This window comes from Saimiri boliviensis, chromosome 7 (assembly GCF_048565385.1).
Source record: "Saimiri boliviensis isolate mSaiBol1 chromosome 7, mSaiBol1.pri, whole genome shotgun sequence".
In the NCBI taxonomy this organism is placed as follows: Eukaryota; Metazoa; Chordata; class Mammalia; order Primates; family Cebidae; genus Saimiri; species Saimiri boliviensis.
This window is the reverse complement of record NC_133455.1, coordinates 117,268,437-117,291,909: the sequence shown is the minus strand read 5'-3', so window position 1 is coordinate 117,291,909 and position 23,473 is coordinate 117,268,437. Positions and strand designations below refer to the sequence as shown.

Here is a 23,473-nt window from a genome sequence, read left to right as displayed (position 1 = left end):
AGGCTGAGGCAGGAGAATCGCTTAAACTCAGAAGCCTGAGGTTGCAGTGAGCCAAGACAGCGCAACTACACTCCAGCTTGGGCAACGAGAGCGAAACTCCTTCTTGAAAACAAACAAACAAACAAACAAACAAACAAACATTTAAAAAAAAGTTTCGCCGGGCTCGGTGGCTGATGCCTGTAATCCCAGCACTTTGGGAGGCCGAGGCGGGTGGATCACGAGGTCAAGAGATCGAGACCATCCTGGTCAACATGGTGAAACCCCATCTCTACTAAAAATACAAAACATTAGCTGGGCATGGTGGCACGTGCCTGTAACCCCAGCTACTCGGGAGGCTGAGGCAGGAGAATTGCCTGAACCCAGGAGGCGGAGGTTGCGGTGAGCCGAGATCGCGCCATTGCACTCCAGCCTGGGCAACAAGAGCGAAACTCCGTCTCGAAAAAAAAAAAAAAAAAGTTTCAAATTAAAAACAAAAAGAAAAAGAAATCAACAAATAGTAAGTACTAGTTTTTTCCCTCTAGACAAGAATTGGTTAGATAACTAAGTCATTTGTACTTGAACTGTCTCTTTTCTAGGTTTCTGTAGACTGCAGTCTCGTCTCTCTGCCTGCATCATTACATCATCTATGTATGTCCTTTCTTCATCTGAACATACATATTCATAACAAGTTACCACTCACAAGTCTAAAGATAATTTCCTGACTGATTACGTTTTGTATGGGCTCCTTCTTGAATAAAGGGCACTTTGTCATAAGTGAGCTTCCTCCAAAATAGACTTCCGTGTATGCAGCTTCTCAACCATTTCGTGCAGAAACTGATAACTGCTTTTTCTTTGAGTCCTTCACAGAAAGCCTCCTCTTTTCCCTAAGTTGGGGGCTCACTTTACTTTCGCTCCAGAACCACCAACACACTAACCTGCTCACCCCCACAGCGGTCCTGGGTTCCTGGGCTGTGGCAGGCTTCCCCCACGTTCCTCACCCTTCCCTTGACCCAGTACCTAGAGCCATGGTGTTTTCACAGATCTCCAAAAACAGCTTTTAATTTCTTTTAAAATCTAAAGAAGGCCAGGGCAGGGTGCAGTGGCTCACGACTGTAATCCAAGCACTTTGGGAGGCTGAGGTGGGCGGATCACTTGAGATCAGGAGCTCAAGACCAGCCTGGCCAATGTGGTGACACCCCTTCTCTCCTAAAAGTTCAAAAATTAGCTGGGCATGGTGGCACGTGCCTGTAGTCCCAGCTACTCAGGAGGCAGAGGTTGCAATGAGCCGAGATCATGCCACTGCCCTCCAGCTTGGGCAACAGAGTGATAACCCATCTCAAAAAAGAAAAAAAAATACACAAAAACAAAGAGGGCCAGCTGTGGTGGCTTACTCCTGTGATCCCAGAGCTTTGGGATGCTAGGTGGGAGGATCACTTGAGTCCAAGAGTTCAAGTTTGCAGTGGCACAATCAGAACTCACTGTACTCTAGCCTGGGCAGAAGAGAGAGCCTGCTTCTAAAAAGTAAAAATAATACAATAAAAAAGTTTTTTTTTTTTAAGTCAAAGAACAAGTTTTAACGTGTAACGTTAATATATTTGTCTATATACTAATGCAGTTGTAAAATATAATTTTTAATACTTTTTTGTGAAAGAAGAGGAGAATGAAGGCAAAGGAGCCTGGGGCTCATGAAAACCTTTGAGTAAGTTGGGGTCAGACCCTTCAACCTTTCCTTCTGGAGTTCGTAGATTGTTTCAGGCTTGCTTTTCCTCCCTCATCATCTAGAGTGTTTATTTAGATTTCCTCTTTAACCTTTCTCATTGTTCTGAAAGTACAGGATATGACATGGCTCAGTTAACTAGAATGGACCTCTATTATTTCCATTTCCAGAATATAAATATCTGAACTGCTTCTAACCTGATAGGAATAGTCAAAAACTGACAACCGTCTCAGCCCAGCCGGCTGTCCTCTTCAGAACCCACCTGTGGTCATCCTGTGGATCTGACATCAATCTTGTCACTGGGGTGGGTGCTGTTCCCAGGCCCAAACCTTGCTGGCAGGAATGGACCAAGGAACTGAGCAGCACTGACACTGCTGTCACTGCATGCCACACCCTTTTCACTGCCCTTGAAACCTTGGGGACACTGGCACCAGAGGAAGTTTTAAAAACAGCCTGTGTCTAATTATCCAAGAACAAACAGAAAGGACTCTTGCTTGGCTAAAATCAACAGGGTTTTATGTTATAACTGAGTTGAAAGGTTTAGATCAGGTCCCTTAAAGCAGCAACCACCCCCAGACATCTTATGGATGATTCCCTCTTTTCTGTAACACGTTTGAACAAAATTCGGGTGATGTTGGACGTTGTATGATATACACATTTATAGACCTTCCAGTTGTTTCCATCTGAGTTCCCTTTTCAGGCTTTTTAATCTCTGCTTACCCTCGCTCTCCAGTCAGGACCCTCTCCCTCTCTCAGCAATTCCTTTCCAATTCCACTGTCCTAAATGCAATCAGGGAATGAGTCAAGAGGAAGCAAAATAAATACTGCAGCTGCTTTCTGTCTTTGTTTTTACAGAAAAGTCTGTGTGGCTGCTTTTGATTATGTAAGATTATGTTCTTTTTGGTAAAAGCTTTGGTCTGGTCTCAAGAGGCTTGGCTTTTTTTTTTTTTTGAGACAGAGTCTCACTCTGTTGCCCAGGCTAGAGTGCAGTGGTGTGATCTCGGCTCGCTGCAACCTCTACCTCCCAGGTTCAAGCATTCTTCCTACTTTGGCCTCCCAAGTAGCTGGGATTACAGGCACACACCACCACACTCGGCTAATTTTTGCAGTTTTAGTAGAGACGGGGTTTGCCATGATGGCCAGGCTGGTCTCGAACTCCTGACCTCAGGTGATCTGCCCTCCTTGGCCTCCCAAAGTGCTGGGATTAGTAGTACAGGCATGAACTACCGTGTCTGGTCTAAGAGGCTTGGCTTCTAGTCTTGTTTTTTTGTGATCTTTACTATTTCTTTACTCTTGTGTCTCTTTACTCTCTGGGACTAGAGTTCTCATCTGTCAGATGAGGGGTACAAATGCCCCAGCAGGTCTACGAAACAGAGAAGAGGAAGAGGAAGAGCCCAAGTTAGCTGGATAGACTTTCTTTGGGAGAAGATGACTTCCCCTTATCCCAAAGCATATGTATCCACTTTGGAGACCATCTAGGGTGGCCCAATTCCAAGTCGTAGGAGAATGAGAGGGTAGCCACGAGGAAAGTGAAATAGAGAGATGGAATGCCTCAGACGGGGTAGCATAATTGTATGCCTGTGACTGCCCAATAGAACCAATTTCAGGGTGGCCTGGTGTCTTATCCAGTGTGTGTCTTCCCTCCTTTCTTTTAACTTGGAGTGAATGAATATAAAAAGACCAAAGGCCCCAGCCTATTCTGCAGGAGTGTAATCTTTTTAAAATTTTTTTTTTATATCTATATCTATATCTATATCTATATTTGGAGAGCGAGTCTCACTGTGTGGCCCAGGCTGGAGTGCAGAGGCATGACCTCAGCTTGCTGCAACCTCCACCTTCCAGGTTCAAGTGATTCTCCTGCCTCAGCCTCCCGAGTAGCTGGGATAACAGGTGCCCGCCATCACGCCAAGCTAATTTTTGCATTTTTAGTAGAGATGGGGTTTCACCCCGTTGGTCAGGCTGGTCTTTAACTCCTGACCTCTAAGTGATCTACCCACCTTGGCCTCCCAAAGTGCTGGGATTACAAGCCTGAGCCAATGTGCCCAGCCAAGAGTGTAATCTTAAAGATGGAAAAACCTCTTTCCCTAAAAAACAAATAGTGAAGCTCTCCCTGGTCTGCTGAGGTTTCTGATCCCAATGCTTTGCTGAGTTTTACTTCAGCCAGGCAGCATTTACAGAGCATCCACTTTTTGCCAGGCCCTGTGCTTAGAGTCAGAGGTATAAAGATCATCCCTTTTCTCTCAGATCAGGGTCCCCAGCCTCCGGGCCGTGGACTGGTATCAGTCCGTGGCCTGTTAGGAACTGAGCTGCACAGCAGGAGGTGAGGAGCAAGCATTACTACCTGAGCTCCGCATCCTGTCAAATCAGCTGCGGCATTAGATTCTCTTAGGAGCACAAACCCTATTGCAAGGGACCTAGGTTGCATGTTCCTTATGAGAATCTATTGCCTGGTGATCTGTCACTGTCTCCATCACTCCCAGATGGGACGATCTAGTTACAGGAAAACAAACTCAGGGCTCCCATTCATTCCACATTATGCAAGTTGTATAATTATTTCATTATATATTACAATGTTACAATCATGGAAATAAAGTGCACTATAAATGTAATGGACTTGAATCATCCTGAAACCATTCCTGCCCCAACTCAGTGGAAAATTTGTCTTCCACGAAACCAGTCCCTGGTGCCAAAAAGGTTGGGGACCACTGCTTTAGATGGTCTCCTTTTCCCACTTTTTCTACAACCTATCTCCATAGAGAGTTACAGGAATATTTTCAACATGTAGACCATGTCTTTTCCCTGCTCTAACCCCCCAGTGGCTTCCCTCTGCACCAGTCCAAGGCCCAGAGGCTGGGGACCCCTAATCTAAGAGAGAAAAAGGTCTGGGATTTGTATTTTAACACCCAAATCCCAGATCTTTTACAACGGGGTCCTGCAGGGTCTGACCTGAGCCCACTTTTCTCGCCGAACCCTACGCTTTTTGTTGTCACAGACACTACTGTGATGTCTAAATCAGGGATTATTATTATTATTATTTTTGGTGTGGTGGTGGGACGGACAGCAGGCACGTTGAGTTGAGTTCACCACAATTCTCAGACCAAGCACGCTGGCATCACAAGTCCTTTCTCTTGCTTTGTGTATTTATTATTTTTATTATTTTGAGATGGAGTCTTGCTCTGTCATGCAGGCTGGAGTGCAATGGCCTGGTCTTGGCTCACTGCAACCTCTGCCTCCTGGGTTCAAGCCATTCTCTTGCCTCAGCCCCTGAGCGGCTGGGATTATAGGTGCACGCCACCACGCCCAGCTAATTTTTAGTGGAGATGGGGTTTCACTATGTTGACTAGGCTGGTCTCAAACTCCTGACCTCAAGTGACCCACCGACTTTGGCCTCCCAAAGTGCTGGGATGGCAGTTGTGAGCCACCTTCCCAGGCCTATTTTCTTTTATACTTAGTTTTTTTATTCCCAATTCCCAAATTTATTCTAATTCTTCTCCCTCCACAGGCAACCATTCTAAAATATTTCAAGTGAATCTTCTGTTGGAAGTGTTTTAGCAGAATGTGATATCTGTGGGCCTATATTTTAATATACTTGATATATTTTATGCTTTTCTCACTCAGCACTAGGTTTTTCAGACCTAATCATATTGTTAAGGGCATGTTGTAGACACCATGTTCACATTTTAACATGCATTTTCCCAGTGACGGGCACCAGATTGCCTCCAACTTCCCATCAGGAATAAGGCTGCAATGAGCACCCTGTACAGTGTGAGGCCTGAGTGACAGGCCATGGGAGGGCACTTGCTGGCCATGGGGCAGGCAACACACAGCTCTGAATTTGCTGCTTTCCTGAATAGCCTCAGTAGCTTCATGATCTTGGTACTTGTAATTCTCTCACTCTGGAATAATTATCTCCTGGGCTCTTACAACATTTCCTCCTGCTCATCAGCGAGGTCTTAGCTCAAAATCATTGTCTCAGAGAGGACTTCCCAATCTCACAGTTAACCCCACAACCCACCCTCCCCAGGTTACTCTGTCATTTTTGCTTACACGGGGTTTCACCCCGTCACCCAGACTGGAGTGCAGTGGCACGATCTTGGCTCACTGCACCCTCAACCTCTGGGTTCAAGTGACCCCACAACCTCAGGCTACCAAGTAGCATGGGCACATGCCACCATGCATGCCAGGCTGATTTTTGTATTTTTTGTAGAAATGAGGTTTTGCCATATTGCCCAGGCTGGTCTCGAACTCCAGGCCTCAAGTGATCCAACTGTCTCAGCCTCCCAAATTGCTGGGATTACAGGCGTGAGTGCACCCAGCCACTTTTCACAATTTGAAATGATTTGTGATAGCTTATTTGTGATCTGTCTTCTTTTTCTCCACGAGGGCAGAGGTCACTGTCCTGTTCATTAGGTATCTAGCATAACCTTACCATGTGGTAGGTTCTCAACATTATTGAATAAATTAATGAAATAATAAAAAAAGTAGTATTGTGATACCAATCCGTTCCAAATTCTATGGTGAGAAAACTGAGGAACATAACTGGAGACACACGTAGGGAATGCTCTTTAAGAGGGACCTAAAGGTCAGCTGGATTCCCTCGTGATCAGCCCCTTCTGCACTCGGATCCATCCCCAAGCCTACGCGCTCATATCCACCGCTAATTTTGAGTTGCATTTCCGCCGGGCCCCACCCGCCTAGCGGACGGGTGCAAATCCCTGCAAGCCCGCAGAGGGCGCCCAGAGCAAGCCGACCGGGGAGAACTAAAACTACATTTCCCAGCATCCCGCGCGCCGCAGACCCACTTCCGGAGACCTCGGGCAAGATGGCGGCGTCCGAGGAGCACGATTGTCCGACCGAAACGTCCCAGCCGGTGGTAGAAGAGGAGGAAACTAAAACATTTAAAGACCTGGTGAGAATGGGTGATGCTAGCTTCTTTTATATACCTTGGTGTCAGGCTCAGGCATAACCCAGTTACCTTAGACCCCGGTCTGATAGTGTACAAAAGCCTCTCGGGGCCTAGCTTGGGTTTTCCCCCAGAATTTCAGAGGGCCGAGTTCCGGACTTACTCCGAGTTTGGGTGGTGAGAGGGCTGCTGGGCCTTGAGGGCCCCCATTTGCCCTGTTCTCCAGTTTAGTGTGGCAACGTTTGTATGTGTCCAGGAGGTTGTACATATGGGGAATTGGTCTCTATAGGTGGAGCTTTGGAGTCAGATGAACCAATCAGATTTGAATTTTGACCCAGTCTCTTACTATAGACAAATTGTTACCTCTGTGCTTTTCTTTCCACATCTGTAAATTGGGGATAGTAAAAGTACTTACCTCTCAGAATTGTTGTGACAATTAAGTGAGATGATACATGTAAAGCACTTGGCCTTGGCCTTGGTGAGTACAAAGTGTTCATTAAGTCTTGAGCTACTGTCTCATGTTATAAAGAGTAGGCTCTGAAATGCACAGTAAATACCTTTTAAATCAAGTATAAGGGTTGTACATGATGGTTCTGTCAAAGTCAGTTAAGTAGGAGGGAGGTAGGTGTGTGCTGTTCTTGGCTAAGGTATATTTTTCTGAATTCTAAGGGTGTGACAGATGTATTGTGTGAAGCTTGTGACCAATTGGGTTGGACAAAACCCACAAAGATCCAGATTGAAGCTATTCCTTTGGCCTTGCAAGGTAGGTTGTATGACCACATACAGATTTAATATAAAGTTATCTCAATTAGATACTTACCCCTTTCGAAAGCTGTTGCTTGCATACTGGATACTTAAAGTGAAATGAGGATATGGTCACTAAATGTACAAAGTTTGGGTAGTGGTATTTGAAAATGGCATTCTACAGTTTTACTGAGCTTACTTTCTGTCTTAATAGCTGAAAGGGTTTGTTCTCTGCCACAGATGCTGACTTTAAGGAGGCCCTGGATTAAAGTATATTAACGACAATCTGGGTAGACTTTATGCATCAATGGGTGCACACTTAGGGAAGGATGCCTGGAACACTTAGGTATGTCTTGAGTTGAGAGTTCTTGCTGTGAGGCATGCTTATCAGATTTGTAAAAGAATGGTTAAAGTGCTGATTGTTGGCTAGTGGAACTGAAACCAACAGGATGAACTTTTTTATTTTTGAGACTTTTTTTTTTTTTTTGAGATGGAGTTTCGCTCTTCTTACCCAGGCTGTAGTGCAATGGCTCGATCTCGGCTCACCGCAACCTCTGCCTTCTGGGTTCAGGCAATTCTCCTGCCCCAGCCTCCTGAGCAGTTGGGATTGCAGGCACGTGCCACCATGCCCAGCTAATTTTTTTGTATTTTTAGTAGAGACGGGGTTTCACCATGTTGGCCAGGATGGTCTTGACCTCTTGACCTCGTGATCCACCCGCCTCGGCCTCCCAAAGTGCTGGGATTACAGGCTTGAGCCACCGCGCCCGGCCGAGACTTTTTTTTAAGATGGAGTTTTTCTGAGACGGAGTTTTACTCTGTAGCACAGGCTGGAGTGCAGTGGTGCAATCTTGGCTTACTGCAACCTCTGCTTCCTGGGTTCAAGCAACTCTCCCATCTCAGTCTCCCAAGTATGCCCGGCTGATTTTGTATTTTTCTTAGAGATGGGGTTCAGCATGTTGGCCAGGCTGGTCTGGAACTCCTGACTTCAAGTGATCCGCCTGCTTTGGCCTCCCAAAGTGCCGGGATTACAGGCGTGAGCCACCACACCTGGCCGTAATTGGATGGACTTTAACAGGAGTAAAAGCAAAGTCCTGCTCTTAGATTCCTCAAGTACCAACTTTACAGGATTAGAGTAGGTGATAAAAGAGACCCAGAGGTGTTAGTTAACTGAAATCTTTTAAGATCTTCAGAGAAAGTGAATGTAATCTTAGCTATTATTCTAAGAGGAGTAATGTGGCTAATTATTGTTAGTATTAATATAGCTATTATTGTATTAATTACTATATTAGTGATTAAGCTATAATTATGATTATTATTGGTAATTAATGTATCGATTGTTATTTATAATAATGGAAAAATTTAATGATTTGAAGAACTGTCATGTGGAAAAGGGGTTAGGCTTACTCTGCAAAACTTCATTTGCTCCTTCCATTCATAGTAACTATTTGGTGTAAATGTAATGCACTGGAGATTAACTGCCTTCTCCAAGAGTCTACATTCTGTTAAAGAGATAATTATAAATTTATTACAAGTTGAATGGGGACCTAAGAAAGTTACATTCAGAGTGCACTGAGGGAGAGGAGATTACTTCTAATTGGGATGGATTAGAGAAGATTTATTTCATTTTATTTTTGGCCAGGGAGGTTGGGAGGACATTTGAGCTGAACCTTGAAGACTGAATTTAGAAGGAGTTAGACATTCAGATATGAGGGGAGGGGAGGACTTTCTAGGCATAGGGAACAGCATGAAAAAAAGCCAGTCTGGAAAACATGGGCATGTATGGAGATTTGCAAGTACTTAACAGAGTAGTGAAAAAGTTCGGTAAGGTGATTGGGGCCAGATTATGAAAGATTTGAGTGCTGGGTCAAGGAATTTGGTCTTTGTTTCATAGGCAGTGGAGCATTTTTGGAGATTAAGGATTTAGAGTTGTACTCTTGGAAGATTAATCTCATAGCTGTGAAAGATCATTAGAGACAAGAGATTGGAGTCTGGGAAACCAATGTCATTGTAATGATTTTAGCAATAAATAATGGGTAGGGTGGTGGTAGAATGAAAAAGAGAAAATGTTAGAAAAAGAATCATTATTATATAACCAGTAAAGTAGATGGCAAGGCAGGGGTGGAGAAAATGTAAGATTATTGCCCAGTTTCTAGGCTATATGTTTAGGGCATATTATTGGTGTATCACTGATACCAGAAGGGAACAGGGGGAGCAATTCAGGAAAGCTGAATTCAGTTGGAAGTCACTGATTTTGGATATCAATGAGCTAGAGTTGATAATTGTGGGAAGGGAATGGGGAAATGTTGCTTAGGGTACAGTTTCAGTGAGACAGGATGGATAATTTCTGAAGATCTATTGACTAGCATGGTGACTACAGTTAATAATAATGTTTTGTGTATTTGAAAATTGTTAGGAGAGTAGATCTTAAATGTTCTCACCACAAAGGTGACAAGGATGTGAGCTGACAGATAGGTTAATGAGCTTGATTTAATCGCTTTACAGAGTATAAATATATCAAAACTTTGCACTGTATGCCATAAGTATATTATAACTTTTTGTCAATAAAACTGGAGGACAATAAAATAGGAAAAAAATAGACAGTTGGAACTTTGGGATTGGAACTTGATCAAAAGGCCAGAACTGGCTCTAGACACTGTATCCAAAGAGCGATTATAACTGAGACTAGAAATGGGTTAGATTGGCAAATGAGGCCAGAAGATGACAGAGGAAAATTGGAAGCGTCAATAGAGGGTTGAAAATCATGAGAGTATAGGTTCACACAGATTAGGGAAGGGAAAGTGTCTCAAGGAGGGGCTAGTAAACACTTCCAGCTTGTGTAGAGGTTTGGAGGACAAGGACCATATAAAGGCTGGTGGCTCAGTGCTACTTTAAAATAGCAGGGTTCATGGATTTTAAATTTTCCAGTTTGCCCTACAGCATAGGTAAGAAGAAAGAGTCAAAATAGCTGGTAATAATCCTAAAATCATTCTAATTTTTTCAGCCATAAGTTTAAATTTGTTGCAGAAAAGAATAGGGAGGGGTCAGTTGAAGATTCCTAGGAACTGACAGAAATGATCACCATGGAAAATGTCTTTATTCTTATTCTTGAGTTTGTCTCATTCTAATGAGTAGTTTATAAATGCTTCATTTGAATCTATAGATTCTGCCTCTAAGCAAACGATTCAAATAATCTAGTGTTTGTTTTTGTTGCTGTAGTTATGTGATTAAACTAACTTGTAAATTTTAATTTGGGACTAATGACATTTTCAGTTTCTGCAAAGTTACTGAGCCCGGGTTGTCTGCTGTTCTTAAACCTTGTGACAATCCAGAACAGTAGGTGGGGATGATTGTTTTGTTAGTGTGGAAATTGAGACTCAGGGGGTTAAGTCCCTTGGCTAGAGTCACATAACTAATTATTGCCAGAGCTGGAATTTGAACCTAGAATCTTATAGCTCGAAAAAGCGTGTTTCTGTCAAGAGATCAAAAATGGTTTGACGGGCATGGTGGTTCATGCTTATAACTCCAGCGCTTTGGGAGGCTGAGGTGGGAGGATTGCTTGAGGCCAGGAGTTTGAGACCTGCCTGGGCAACACAGTGAGATACCATCTATATATGTTGGTTTTAGAGATCTCTTAGAGTTGTCCTCAAAGAATTTCAGTTTATTAATGGCTGCCGTATAGCGAGCACTTAATTCACGGCTAGCAATGTGGCAGGTCTATATGACAAAATGTATTCTGCTCTTAAGAATTTTGTGTATTCTGGTCTATTCTCTACAAGTATAAACAATGAAAAGGCTTAGAGATTTCTTCAGAGGGAAACAAAGGAAATGACATAGAAAAATATAGCAGTTTTGCAAACTGAGGGTTGCTCTGAGGGACTCATTAAAAAGCTGAAAGCAGTGCAGGCCTCAGCTGTGGGCAGCAAGTGGTGCTTACTGCTTCATGAATGAAGCAGCTTCAGCTCTTTTACTTCCCTAAATCTTTCTTATGTATCCTTTCTTCTGAAATGTTAAGATTTCCCTTGAAAAAAAGGACAAATCCTAGCTCCCCTGCTCGCTGTTCCTGAAGGTGTGTTGTGTTATACAGGCAGGGATGGCTCTATCCCCTAGGAGTTGAGGAATAAAAGGGTTTGGGAATCATTTGCTTACACTGACCTTTATTTCTCAGATAGGTGGATGCTGTTGCAATTCATTGTTACCTGCCCTGCCACGGGAGAACATTAAAATAAGTAGATGAGTGAGATATTTTATTCCTGAATTGTCATTTGTTTCTATAATCTTTAAAAAAATCAGTCCATTGTCTGGTTTGACTTGGATTTCACATCTCTGCATATGCTTTTGAATGGAAAACACTGATGTTAATGAAAAGAAGGCTAAAGAATATAATTTATTAGGATACACTGTGTATTAGTCCGTTTTCATGCTGCTGGTAAAGACATACCTGAGACTGGGAAGAAAAAGAGGTTTAATTGAACTTACAGTTCCATTTGTGGCGGGAGGCCTCAGAATCATGGCAGGAGACAAAGGTACTTCTTACATGGTGGCAGCAAGAGAAAATGAGAGAGATGCAAAAGCAGAAACCACTGATAAAACCCATCAGATCTCGTAAGACCTTTTCACTACCACTAGAACAGTGTAGGGGAAACTGCCTCCGTGATTCAAATTATCTCCCACTGGGTCCCTCCCACAACATGTGGAAATTACGGGAGTACAATTCAAGATGAGATTTGGGTGGGGACACAGAGCCACGCCGTATCACACTGTTGTCTAATCTGGCATGGCAGATCCTGGTTCAACTGATTAATGTTTAAGAGATGGATTTTACAAGTCTGTTCTACTTGGTCAGTGTCATTGAACACTACTGATCACTCTTCTTGCTTGAAGCTGTCTTCCTCCTTAATTTCAAGACAGCATTTTCCTCTTCTGTCTTTCTAGCTATTGTTTCTCAGTCTCTTCTGATTCCTTTCCCTTTGCCTTACAATATTGATTCTGTCTTTTTTCTTACTCTGAAACATTATGTAACATTTCTCATTCAGCCCTCAGCCTTAAAGCCTGTCTTAAAGTGAGTCTGTATTCATCAGAATCATCTGTGGAGCTTTTGTTGTTGTTGTTAAATAGAGATTTCTAGGCCCCAGCCAAGACCTACTGAATCAGAATTTCCAGGAGTGGGACTAGGTACACACACACACACACACACACAAACACGCACACGCGTAAGCCTCATAGATGACTCTGAAACATCTGCCCCCGAGGGAGTACCAGTGGTAGGATACTCATGGCTCCCATGTCTGTTCTAACCCCCACTTTTTTCCTGAGCTCCAAACAAGTCCATCCAGCTGGTTTTTAGACATATCTTTTTGAGTTTATTGCAGGAACCTTAAGTTTCGAGTTCCCTATGTGGAAACCAAAGTCCTTATTTTCCTCACCAGGACTAATTTTTCTGTTGCCTATATCTCGGTTTTTGGCTTTTGAGTGTCGCGCACTAAAAATGTGTGTGTCACTCACATTACCTTTTGTTAGTTTCTGAATCTCACTGGTGCCTGTGCTCATGCCTGGCCTCAGTTCAGGCCACCATCATATCTCTCCTGAATTACATCCAGTGTCTCAGTTGAACCTTGGTTTTCCTTGTTCTGGTCATTGAAGTCATTTCAAATTGGAAGTCATGTGTAGGTTATGTCGGGGAAAAGGGATTTATTTATTGTAGGATTATTTTCTAGGTAAAGAAGACTTCTCCGCAGTAACACAGTCATAGGACAGGAGCAGCAACTGTGGGGGCCGTGATTTAATAGGGAGCATTCTCACTGGATGCTGTTGTAGCGCATAGCTACCTCACGGTAGGCCCATATGCTAGGGCCCCTGTGAAAATAACTAGTTTTGAGAAGTTTTTCTACATATGATATGTGTGTGTGGTTCTGTTTAGGTGGGGAAAAGATGAAAAAGCAAGGACAACAGGAGGAAACAAAGGCAAAGAATATAGTTTCCTGTCCTAGGCTTGAGACAACTCTATTTTTCATGTACTCATTGCTCATTAAATATTAGAGAGTGATGTGCTGAGAGAGTAGCTGAGAGTTCAAAAACGTCCTTGCAGAATGATTCAAAAGACAAAAGCCAGGTTCAACTGACAGAACGTTTTGGAGGCTGGAAGTAATGATACATTTCACTTCAGAAGCACTTGTAGGTCTTTACTAGTGCTGAATATCATGGTGAGTTATCATTAAAATGTGCCGTCTTGGATAAAGGCCTTTTTCCTCCTCTCTTCCGCCATTTCGATGCCTCAGTATTCACACCCATGCAGATGACCAAGCCCCAGTTCTGTCGTTGGAAGTTGTTATTCTTTTGTTGTTCCCTTATGTAATTTTTAGTCTACGAATGTTAAGTTTTTTTGAGCTAATGATAGATAGAAATGCCCACTCAAAGAAACATAGAGACAAATGTTAAAATTGCCAGACTGTTTTCCCCTTGTTGTTTCACTGTTAAATAAAAAGAAATCCTTGATTAATTAAAAAAAAAAACAAAACAACAAAAAAACGAAAAATGAAAAACTATCTGCAGCCAGCCTGGAGATAGTGCTTTTGACTCAGGAGTTAATTTCCAAGTCGTAAATTGTGGCTTGAGTGGTGATAACACACAGTGGTGACCTGTTCTTAAAGAATTCCTTAGAGCATTCTTCCCTCAGAAGCAGCAGTAAATGGCATGCACTGTTAAGTTCCTTGGCTCCTCCTTATGCCATCAGGTCTGGAGTTTATCATCCTAAAGAGTAATATTGATCATGATTTTCCCTGTTTAAAATCCTTCAATTCTCTCTTATAGGAAAGCATCAAAACTCTAGCCTCATTCTTCTTTCTCCCTTAACACTTCTGTTTTCCAGCCACATTGCACTTCTCAGCCTAACTATGCATGCTATGTTCTGTAAAGCCTTAATTCTCTTCCCTCTTACAGGAATATCCTTTCTTCCTTTCTTTGCTTACTTCCAGGTTTAACTCACTCATCACCTCCGTTAGCCTTTTCTAACTCTTTTCCTTGTGTTCTTACTGTAGTTTGTAGGGGCTTATATTAAAACTCTTATCACATTACAATGCGTTTGTATGTTTGTCTCACCACTGGGTTTTGAGCTTATCCAAGACAGAGACCATGTCTTTTCTGTTTTCAGCCTTTCTCTCTCCTCAGTTCATCAGATGTTTATTCAGAGTTTATTTCGTGCCCAGCATCATGTCACTGTAGAAAACACGGAAATAGTGCAGAGAGAATTTCTTGGCTGTTGAATGTTTTCTTTTTTTTCTAGGTCGTGATATTATTGGGCTGGCAGAAACTGGCTCTGGAAAAACAGGCGCCTTTGCTTTGCCCATTCTAAATGCACTGCTGGAGACCCCACAGCGTTTGTTTGCCCTGGTTCTCACCCCGACTCGGGAGCTGGCCTTTCAGATCTCAGAGCAGTTTGAAGCCCTGGGGTCCTCCATTGGAGTGCAGAGTGGTAAGTGTCTGAGAGGGAAGGGATCCTGGGTTGTAGTTTGTAGGGGCTTATATTACAAGTGAATAATGAGTGTGAAAGGAAAATGGAATAAAGTGTTACTAGCATCATTTATTGACCTAAAGAGCTAATGTTGTATTGTTGCTTTGGGAAGAGTATTAATTGTAAGGGAAGAGCAAATTTAAGTAGAAATCTGGCATTGGCTTTAAAAGATACTCAGTGGACTGTGGAAAAAATTAAGGATCTCATCTCTATGTTCTTTTTCTCTCTGTAGCTGTAATTGTAGGTGGAATTGATTCAATGTCTCAATCTTTGGCCCTTGCAAAAAAACCACATATAATAATAGGTGAGTAACTGAGAGAGGTAAAAGACATTGGCAGTGATGAACTGGAGAAAATCTATCAGTGTTGGATAGGAAGATTTTGTAACCCTGTTAAACTTTTTAATTTCTTAAGTTAAATTTGGTGGAGAGCTGTGGGGTGGGGCAGATACCTTTATTTATTTTTTGACCTGTTCTAAAACATCACTGTTTCTCCTCAACCTATCTTGGTAGCAACTCCTGGTCGACTGATTGACCACTTGGAAAACACAAAAGGTTTCAACTTGAGAGCTCTCAAATACTTGGTCATGGATGAAGCCGACCGAATACTGAATATGGATTTTGAGACAGAGGTGAGCTCTCAGTTTCTTTCCTCCTCTTAGAGCATCTCAGGGTTCCTGTTTCAAAATTGGTTCAATGCCCACTTGTTTTATATTGAACATTGCATCAGTATCAGTTTTATTCTTGATAATCTTCAAGTTGCATTTACTGAGCACCCTCTTATCTTTAGAATATACTCTGGCTCTGACTCCAGAAATGGTATATATCAAAACCAGATTTTCTCTTCCATTTCATTTAATTTAGACCTTGACATACATCCTGAAATATCTTCATTTTTTTTGATGACCCTCTACTCCCAGCTTACTTAGTTGATTAATATTGACTTTTCCATTAGATTAGCTCCAGTCTACTAATTTATACTATTCTTTTCTCAGAAAGATATTTTTTGTAGTGTCTGGTGGGGTATCAGATAGTAAATATTCAGTAAACCTTAGCTGAATTGAATTGAATTTTCGAGTCTCAAATCCTCACAGCGATACATTTGGTTTGTTAGTGTCTACCTCCTTCATTACCCAGAGGATTTTCTGGTCTTCCAGCCTGAATGTTACATTGGCATCTTTTCTCCTTTGTGCCTTAGGTTGACAAGATCCTCAAAGTGATTCCTCGAGATCGGAAAACATTCCTCTTCTCTGCCACCATGACCAAGAAGGTTTTGCTAGGACTTTTGTTTCTTCTTTATGAGAATTGATACATAAAGTAAACAGTAACAAAAATAATAACAATAAGTAAAAATAAATTGCTTTTGTCCGTTTTCACACTGCTATAAAGAACTATCTGACACTAGGTAATTTAAACAGAAAAGAGATATAATTGACTCACAGTTCCACGTGGCTGGGGAGACCTCAGGAAACTTACATTTATGGCAGAAGGCAAAGGGGAAGCAAGGCACGTCTTACATGGTGGCAGGAGGTGGGGGCAGTGCCACACTTTAAAACCATCAGAAATTGTGAGAACTCACTATCATGAGAACAGCATGGGGAAAATCCGCCTCCACGATCCAATCACCTTCCACCAGGTCCCTCCCGTGACACGTGGGGATTGCAGTTTGACATGAGATTTGGGTGGGGACACAGAGCCAAACCATTTCATAAATAGTGTTTAGGCATCAGCGTGCTATTCTGGATTTTCTTCCTTCAGGTGCAAAAACTTCAGCGAGCAGCTCTGAAGAATCCTGTGAAATGTGCCGTTTCCTCTAAATACCAGACAGTTGAAAAATTACAGCAATATTATATTTTTATTCCTTCTAAATTCAAGGTAAAGTGTTTACTTTGATCATTCCTGCCTCTCCCTCTTCTTTTCACCAAAGCATCTGAAAACATGTCAACTCTTGATTAGCTAAGAGTTGCAATGCAGATTGGCGTCCTGTCTGTTTGCTTTAGAGTGCACCTCATGCTTATATTATCGCTGATAAGCCAGACATTCCAGGAATTCACAACACATTAAACCACAACATTGAAGTCGTGATGTAATCATATAATTCCTTCCCATCCCCATCCTTGAGGTAATTTTTTCTCTGTCTGCTTATTACGTAGCTTTTATTTAGGATGAAGCCCCTGGTTTTGTGCTTTGATATAATGACTTCTCCTGTTCGCTCAGTATAGATCTCCTGCTTGCTTTTAGGCTGTGTGGGGAATACATGGTTCACAGAGATGGTAATGCTGGTTAAGGATTGCAAAGCTGGCAGCTGGGGGTCTGGATAATTGAGAAACAACTATAGGCTTAGTCTTTTACCTATGTGTATGCCAGGTCTCTAATCCTTTCTCCCAGGTTCAATTACATTTATTGTTTTGGGTTTGTAACTTAGGATACCTACCTGGTTTATATTCTAAATGAATTGGCTGGAAACTCCTTTATGATATTCTGCAGCACCTGTAACAATACCCAGAGAACAGCTTTGCTACTGCGAAATCTTGGATTCACTGCCATCCCCCTCCATGGACAGATGAGTCAGGTAAGGATTCTTCGTCATCATCAGCCATGCACTGGTGGCGTGAGTGAGATAAACCTCCTAACAGTAGATTTGTACAATAAGGACATAGGGCATCAATGCCTGTTTCCGTAATTGTTGTAATTATGGGCTTCGAAGTGTTGCCCTAGATCCTTGCTTTCTTCTTTCAGGGTAGCAGGAGGCTTCTATTAGAATATTTCATATGTACCTGTCTGGTTTACAAGCTGTTGAGTTGATTTATTCAGCCCTAGTGATAATAATGACTCTGGTCTCTAAAAACATTAATAAATTATTTCCGAGTTACCTTTCTTACATTTCAAACTACCCTTTTTTTGTATCTTATTTTTTGTTGAGTCTTACTTATTTTTGTTGCTTCCGTATTTCTTTTTGTCCCTTGAAGCCCCATTCAAAACTTAGGGGGAAAAAAACTTTTAAAAAATGTATGTCCCTTTGTTCTTGTGTTCATCTGTTTTGTGTTTCATATTCCAAAACATACGTTAAGTTGTCCAACATTTCTTTTCATTGCCTCAGAGTAAGCGCCTAGGATCCCTTAATAAGTTTAAGGCCAAGGCCCGTTCCATTCTTCTAGCAACTGACGTTGCCAGCCGAGGTTTGGACATACCTCATGTAGATGTAGTTGTCAACTTTGACATTCCTACCCATTCCAAGGTGAGTCCTGTTGCTAACTTGCCTTTCTAGTCCTAAAGTGTATTTCTTAATGGAATGTCTTCTGTCTTTCCTTAGTTACAGCAGTTTTTTGTTCCTGATTAAGTATCAAAAAACAAGAAAGCCCTTGATTTGTTCATTCTCATCACCTTGCACAGGCCTGTGCATGTAACATTGGTACATATGAAGGAGGTAGCCAAGGAGAGTTACTAGATCCTCATAGTCAAAAGAGACAGGTGCACCACATACTAATCTAGGTCACTGTTGTTTCTTGAGAATGACAGCCTGTAGTTCTTAGTGAATCACAAAGTCTCTCAGCCTTGGCACCGTGAACATTTTAAACTATCGGATTCTTTGTTGCGGGAGTTGTTCTTTGAGTTGAAGGAGTCCAAGCAGTATTCCTGGCCTCTACCCACTAAATGGCGGCGTCACACACACTTCCACTTGTTTTAATCAGAAATATTTCCAGGACACTACAGTGTCCCTTGAGGATGACACAATCATCCCTGGATGAGAACTGGTGTGTCTCTTGTCTTTGTATTTTACTGCTGTAGACAAGGTGCCATCTCATTTGATTTTCATAACAGCTCTAATTTGGGCATGTATTTTTATTCCTGTCCAATGGATGGAAACAGGTTCAGAGAGGTTATGTGATTTGCAGGTAATTGTGTAACTGGCAGGTGGTAGACCAGAGCTGTAACCCGGGTCTGCCTTGCCATCCAGTGCTGTCTCTTAAAATTACCATGTAGCCTGTGACCATGTAGATACGCTTTGTAGATTTATCTTTCTGTAAAAGAAGGGAAAGCATTGGATCAATTTTGTGCTGCAAAGAGAATAAAAAAGATGAAGTAGATTTGTCTCAACAAATTGCCCAGGCCATTTATTTTCTCCATGTTACAACATGAATCTATTTTCTTTCAAAGGTTTTGCAGCAAGACTTTCCATAAGTAGGTTTTTTTTTTTGTTTTTTTTTTTTGTTTTTTTTTTGACTTATAATCCATGTAACTTTATTTACCCTTTTTGTTTTAGGATTACATCCATCGAGTGGGTCGTACAGCTAGAGCTGGGCGCTCCGGAAAGGCTATTACTTTTGTCACACAGTAAGTAAATCAGCTTTAGGGGGCAGAGCAATATAGAGAAAAGAGCAGAACTTTTGAGCCACTGGCTGGGAACCTAACGCTATCATTTACTACACTAATCACTTTCATACTGAAAACCAGGAAGAAGGAGTTGAAAGATGGGAATAATAATATCTATCTATCAGACTTTTGGTGAAAACTGGAGATAATATATGTAAAAGATCTAGTATAGTATTTGGCATGTAGAATGGTACCTGGAGCTGGAGAGCAGTTGCCTTTCTGTCAACTCAGAAAGCATTAGAATAACTATTTCTGATTTTTTTTTTTAAGGAACAAATTTTTTTGTTGTTTTTCTTTTTGTTTTTTAAGGAACAAATTTTTATGTACCCAAGGCTGTTCTGTGATTAAATACCTTGGGTGATTTTCTTTCTTTCTCTCTCCTTCCTCTCCCCTCCTCCACTCCCCTCCCCGACTCCCCTCCCCTTCACTTCCCTTCTCCCCTCCACTCCCCCCTCCCCTCTTCTCCTCTCTTCTCTTTCTCTTGCTTGCTTTTTTTAAAAATAGGGTCTTGTTCTGCTGCCTAGGCTGGAGTGCCGTGGTGCAATCTTGGCTAAGTGCACCCCTCGCCCCCTGGGCTCAAGTAGTCCTCCTGCCTCCCAAGTAGCTGGGACCACAAATACATGCCAGCACACCTGGCCCTTTTTTTGTATTTTTAGTAGAGACAAGGTTTTGTCATGTTGGCCAGGCTGGTCTCAAAACTCTTGAACTCAAGTGATCTGCCCACCTCAGCCTCCCATAGTGCTGAGATTACAGGGTGAGTCACCTGCCCGGCCGATTTTCATGTCTTTTTTTTTTTTTTTTACGTGGCAAGGTTTCACTCTGTTGCCCAGGCTGGACTGCAGTGGCTCAATCATAGCTCACTGCAGCTTCAAACTCCTAACTCACGTGGTCCTTGTACCTCAGCCTCCTCAGTGGCTGGGACTACAGGCACATGCCACCATGATTGGCTGATTTCTAATTTTTTATAGAGATAGTATCTCACTACGTTGTCCAGGCTGGTCTGGAACTCCTGGACTCAAGTGATCCTCCTGCTTGGACCTCCCAAAGCATTGGGATTACAGGTGCAAGCCACCATGCCTAGCCTCCCTTGAGTGATTTTCAAATTGGCTACGCACAGAGATTGCACTTAACCAATATTTAGAAAAGAAACAACATGTTCGATATTGTTTCAACCCATGGCTGATACTGCGTTGTATCATATAATAGTAAATTGTGAATGGACAGACACTTACATTACCAGGCAACCAAAGCTGTGCGATTTTCCTTCCTCAGGTATGATGTGGAGCTCTTCCAGCGCATAGAACACTTAATTGGGAAGAAACTACCAGTCTTTCCGACACAGGATGATGAAGTTATGATGCTGACAGAACGTGTGGCTGAAGCCCAAAGATTTGCCCGAATGGTATGCAAGTTTCTTTTCTCAACAGTGTCTGTGCAAACAGTGTTAACTCTGTGTCACTTTATTATATTAAACCTTGTAAGAGACTGCAGAAGCTGGGTATTATTTTATTCCAAATGTAAGATGAGCAGACTAAGGTGTACAGATGGTAGGTAATTTGCATTAGACCATACAACGAAATGGTTGAATCAGGGTTTGGCCTCAGTCTAACCAGAGTGACCCCATTCACAGCCACTGTTCATGTGTCACATGTGGTGAGATCATTCATTGGACTTGAAGTCAGAAGATCCAGCTGTGTGAACTATGTGAGCTTGGGAAATTTGCCTCATTTCTCAGCATCAGAATCAGTTTCTCACCTGTAAATTGGGAATAACACTTGCCTTGAATATCTTACGGGGTTTTATGAGCACCAGATAAGCCAATGTAAACTACATAGTTACTAGTAAGGGCTGATCATACCTAATCCAAAAATTTGAAATCCAAAGCCAAGATTCAAAACTTTTTTTTTTTTTGAGATGGATGTTGCTCAGGCTGGAGTGCAATGGTGCAGTTTCGGCTCACTGTAACCTCTGCCTCCTGGGTTCAAGCAATTCTTCTGCCTCAGCCTCCCAAGTAGCTGGGATTATAGGCATGTACCACCATGCCTGGCTAATTTTGTATTTTTATTAGAGACGGGGTTTCTCCATGTTGGTCAGGCTGGTCTTGAACTCCTGACCTCAGGTGATCCACCTGCCTTGGTCTCCTAAAGTGCTGGGATTACAGGCACGAGCCACTGCATCCGGTGACCCAAAACTTTTTGAGTGCCAAAAGGATTGCCACACGTTGAAAATTCCATGCCTGACTTCATGTGACAGGTTACCATTGAGACACAGTCAAAACTTTTTTAATGCACAAAATTATTTAAAATATTGTATATATTAGCTGGGCATGGTGGCGCACGCCTGTAATCCCAGCTACTCAGAAGGCTGAGGCAGGAAATTGCTGAACCCAGGAGGTGGAAGTTGCAGTGAGCCGAGATCGCACCACTGCACTCCAGCCTGGTGCCTGACGACAGAGCAAGACTGTCTCCAAAAAAAAAAAATATATATATATATAGAGAGAGAGAGAGAGAGAGAGAGAGAAAGAGAGAGAGAGAGAGAGAGAGAAAGAGAGAGTATAAAATTACCTTCAGACAATGTGTATAAGGTATATATGAAACAAATGAATTTTGTATTTAGAATTGAGTCCTATCCCCAAGATACCTTATTATGTATCTGCAGATATTCTAGAATGAGAAGAAATCTGAAATCTGAAAAACTACTGGTTCCAGGCATTTCAGATAAGGGATACTCACACTGTACAGTAGTAACAGTAGCAGTGGTGATGAGAAGATTTTAGAGGAAAACCCTTGGAAATGCTGCCTGCTTTCTGGAGTTCTAGTCTGAGGGATGGAGAAACTTTGCCCATGGGTTGCTTTTGGAGTAGCTGAGTTACAGATTTGGTTTTTATTCTACCCACATGGGATTTTTTGGTTTGGTATTTTTGTTTATAGAAGTATTACATGGGCATTGGGGGAAAAAATACAGAAAGAATTAAAATAGTAAGTGAAAAGGTAAACCATTCCCCACAGAAAACCATTGATAACATTTGGCTCCTTTTCTTTCTTTAGCCACAATTAGACTTTATCTAATTATATAGGATTAACATTTTTCTGTTTCAACAAGTATGGATCCATGTGATCGTTTCTTAATGGCTACAAAGAATTCCATCATGTGTCTGAAACACTTACATTCATGGATGCTTATGCTTTTTTCCTGTTTTTTTTTTTCTGCTTTGGTACAGTGTTGAACATCCTGCTTTATACAGCTTTGCATGCTTAGTCCTTTAGAATAAATCCCTAGAAGTAGAATTGGTGGGCCAAGGGATATACACAGTTAAAATTGGAATTCATACAGAATGCCAGATTGCCCCCACTACCAGAACAAGAAAAGCTGTAGCAGATTGCACTATAAGTGACAATATATGTGAATTTTCTTCACCTTGGCCAATACTGGGGATTACCCTTCTCTTAAGTCTTTGCCAATCTGCCATGTGAAAATAAAACCTTATTATTTGAATGTTCACGTTTTGATTACTAATAAGGTTAACATCTTTATATATTTGGAGTTGAGTCTCATTTTTTTGCTAATGTCAGGCATCAGGGAGTTACTTGATACTTCAGCTTAAGGAGAGGGGACGAGCATGTGTTCCCTTCAGAGCCAGTAATTCTTTTTCAATCTCATCCTCTTTTTTCTTGTAGGAGTTAAGGGAGCATGGAGAAAAGAAGAAACGCCCACGAGAGGATGCCGGAGATAACGATGATACAGAGGGTGCTATTGGTGTCAGGAACAAGGTGGCTGGAGGAAAAATGAAGAAGCGGAAAGGCCGTTAATCACTTCTATGAAGGCTCAAATTCTGCTGTTCTGTAAAAGAGAGTTGAAGAAGAGAATGAAACCTGCTCCAACAGAGATCTTGAGACTGAAATCTGTCAGAATTGTGTCCAGCATGTGCTCAACTAACTCAGTACTCGTCCCCATTCTGGGTTGGGGTATCATTACTGCAGAATAATTCTTACAGTGCTGATGTCAAGACCCTTACCGTTCTTCAACTTTGATTCCTTGCTCATGACATGAGTAGGATGTGCTCTTCCGTCACGTCGCACAGACCTTTTGCCTTTTTTAGCTGCAAGTTCAAGATGAGGTTGATGATGCTCATGACTTGTAATTGGAAAGAAACTTGGACATCTGTAAATGGTATTTAAGCCATCTTGGCTTATGCTTTGTTCAAACTAACATGAAACAATAAATTTAAATATTATTTTTAAAAGATTCAAA

At 42.0% G+C, this 23,473-nt stretch overlaps 1 protein-coding gene across 1 annotated transcript; it reads left to right on the top strand.

Annotated features, from left to right (window-relative positions):
* Nucleotides 1–6,483: 6,483 nt before the first annotated feature.
* Nucleotides 6,484–23,473, top strand: DDX47 (DEAD-box helicase 47). The gene is made up of 12 exons (XM_010345104.2): nucleotides 6,484–6,605; nucleotides 7,269–7,362; nucleotides 14,623–14,811; nucleotides 15,083–15,154; nucleotides 15,362–15,480; nucleotides 16,047–16,118; nucleotides 16,607–16,723; nucleotides 17,274–17,420; nucleotides 17,949–18,086; nucleotides 19,113–19,183; nucleotides 20,495–20,624; nucleotides 22,900–23,473. The coding sequence occupies exons 1-12, from the start codon at nucleotides 6,519–6,521 to the stop codon at nucleotides 23,029–23,031; spliced, it is 1,368 nt and encodes a 455-aa protein (XP_010343406.1). The 5' UTR covers nucleotides 6,484–6,518; the 3' UTR covers nucleotides 23,032–23,473.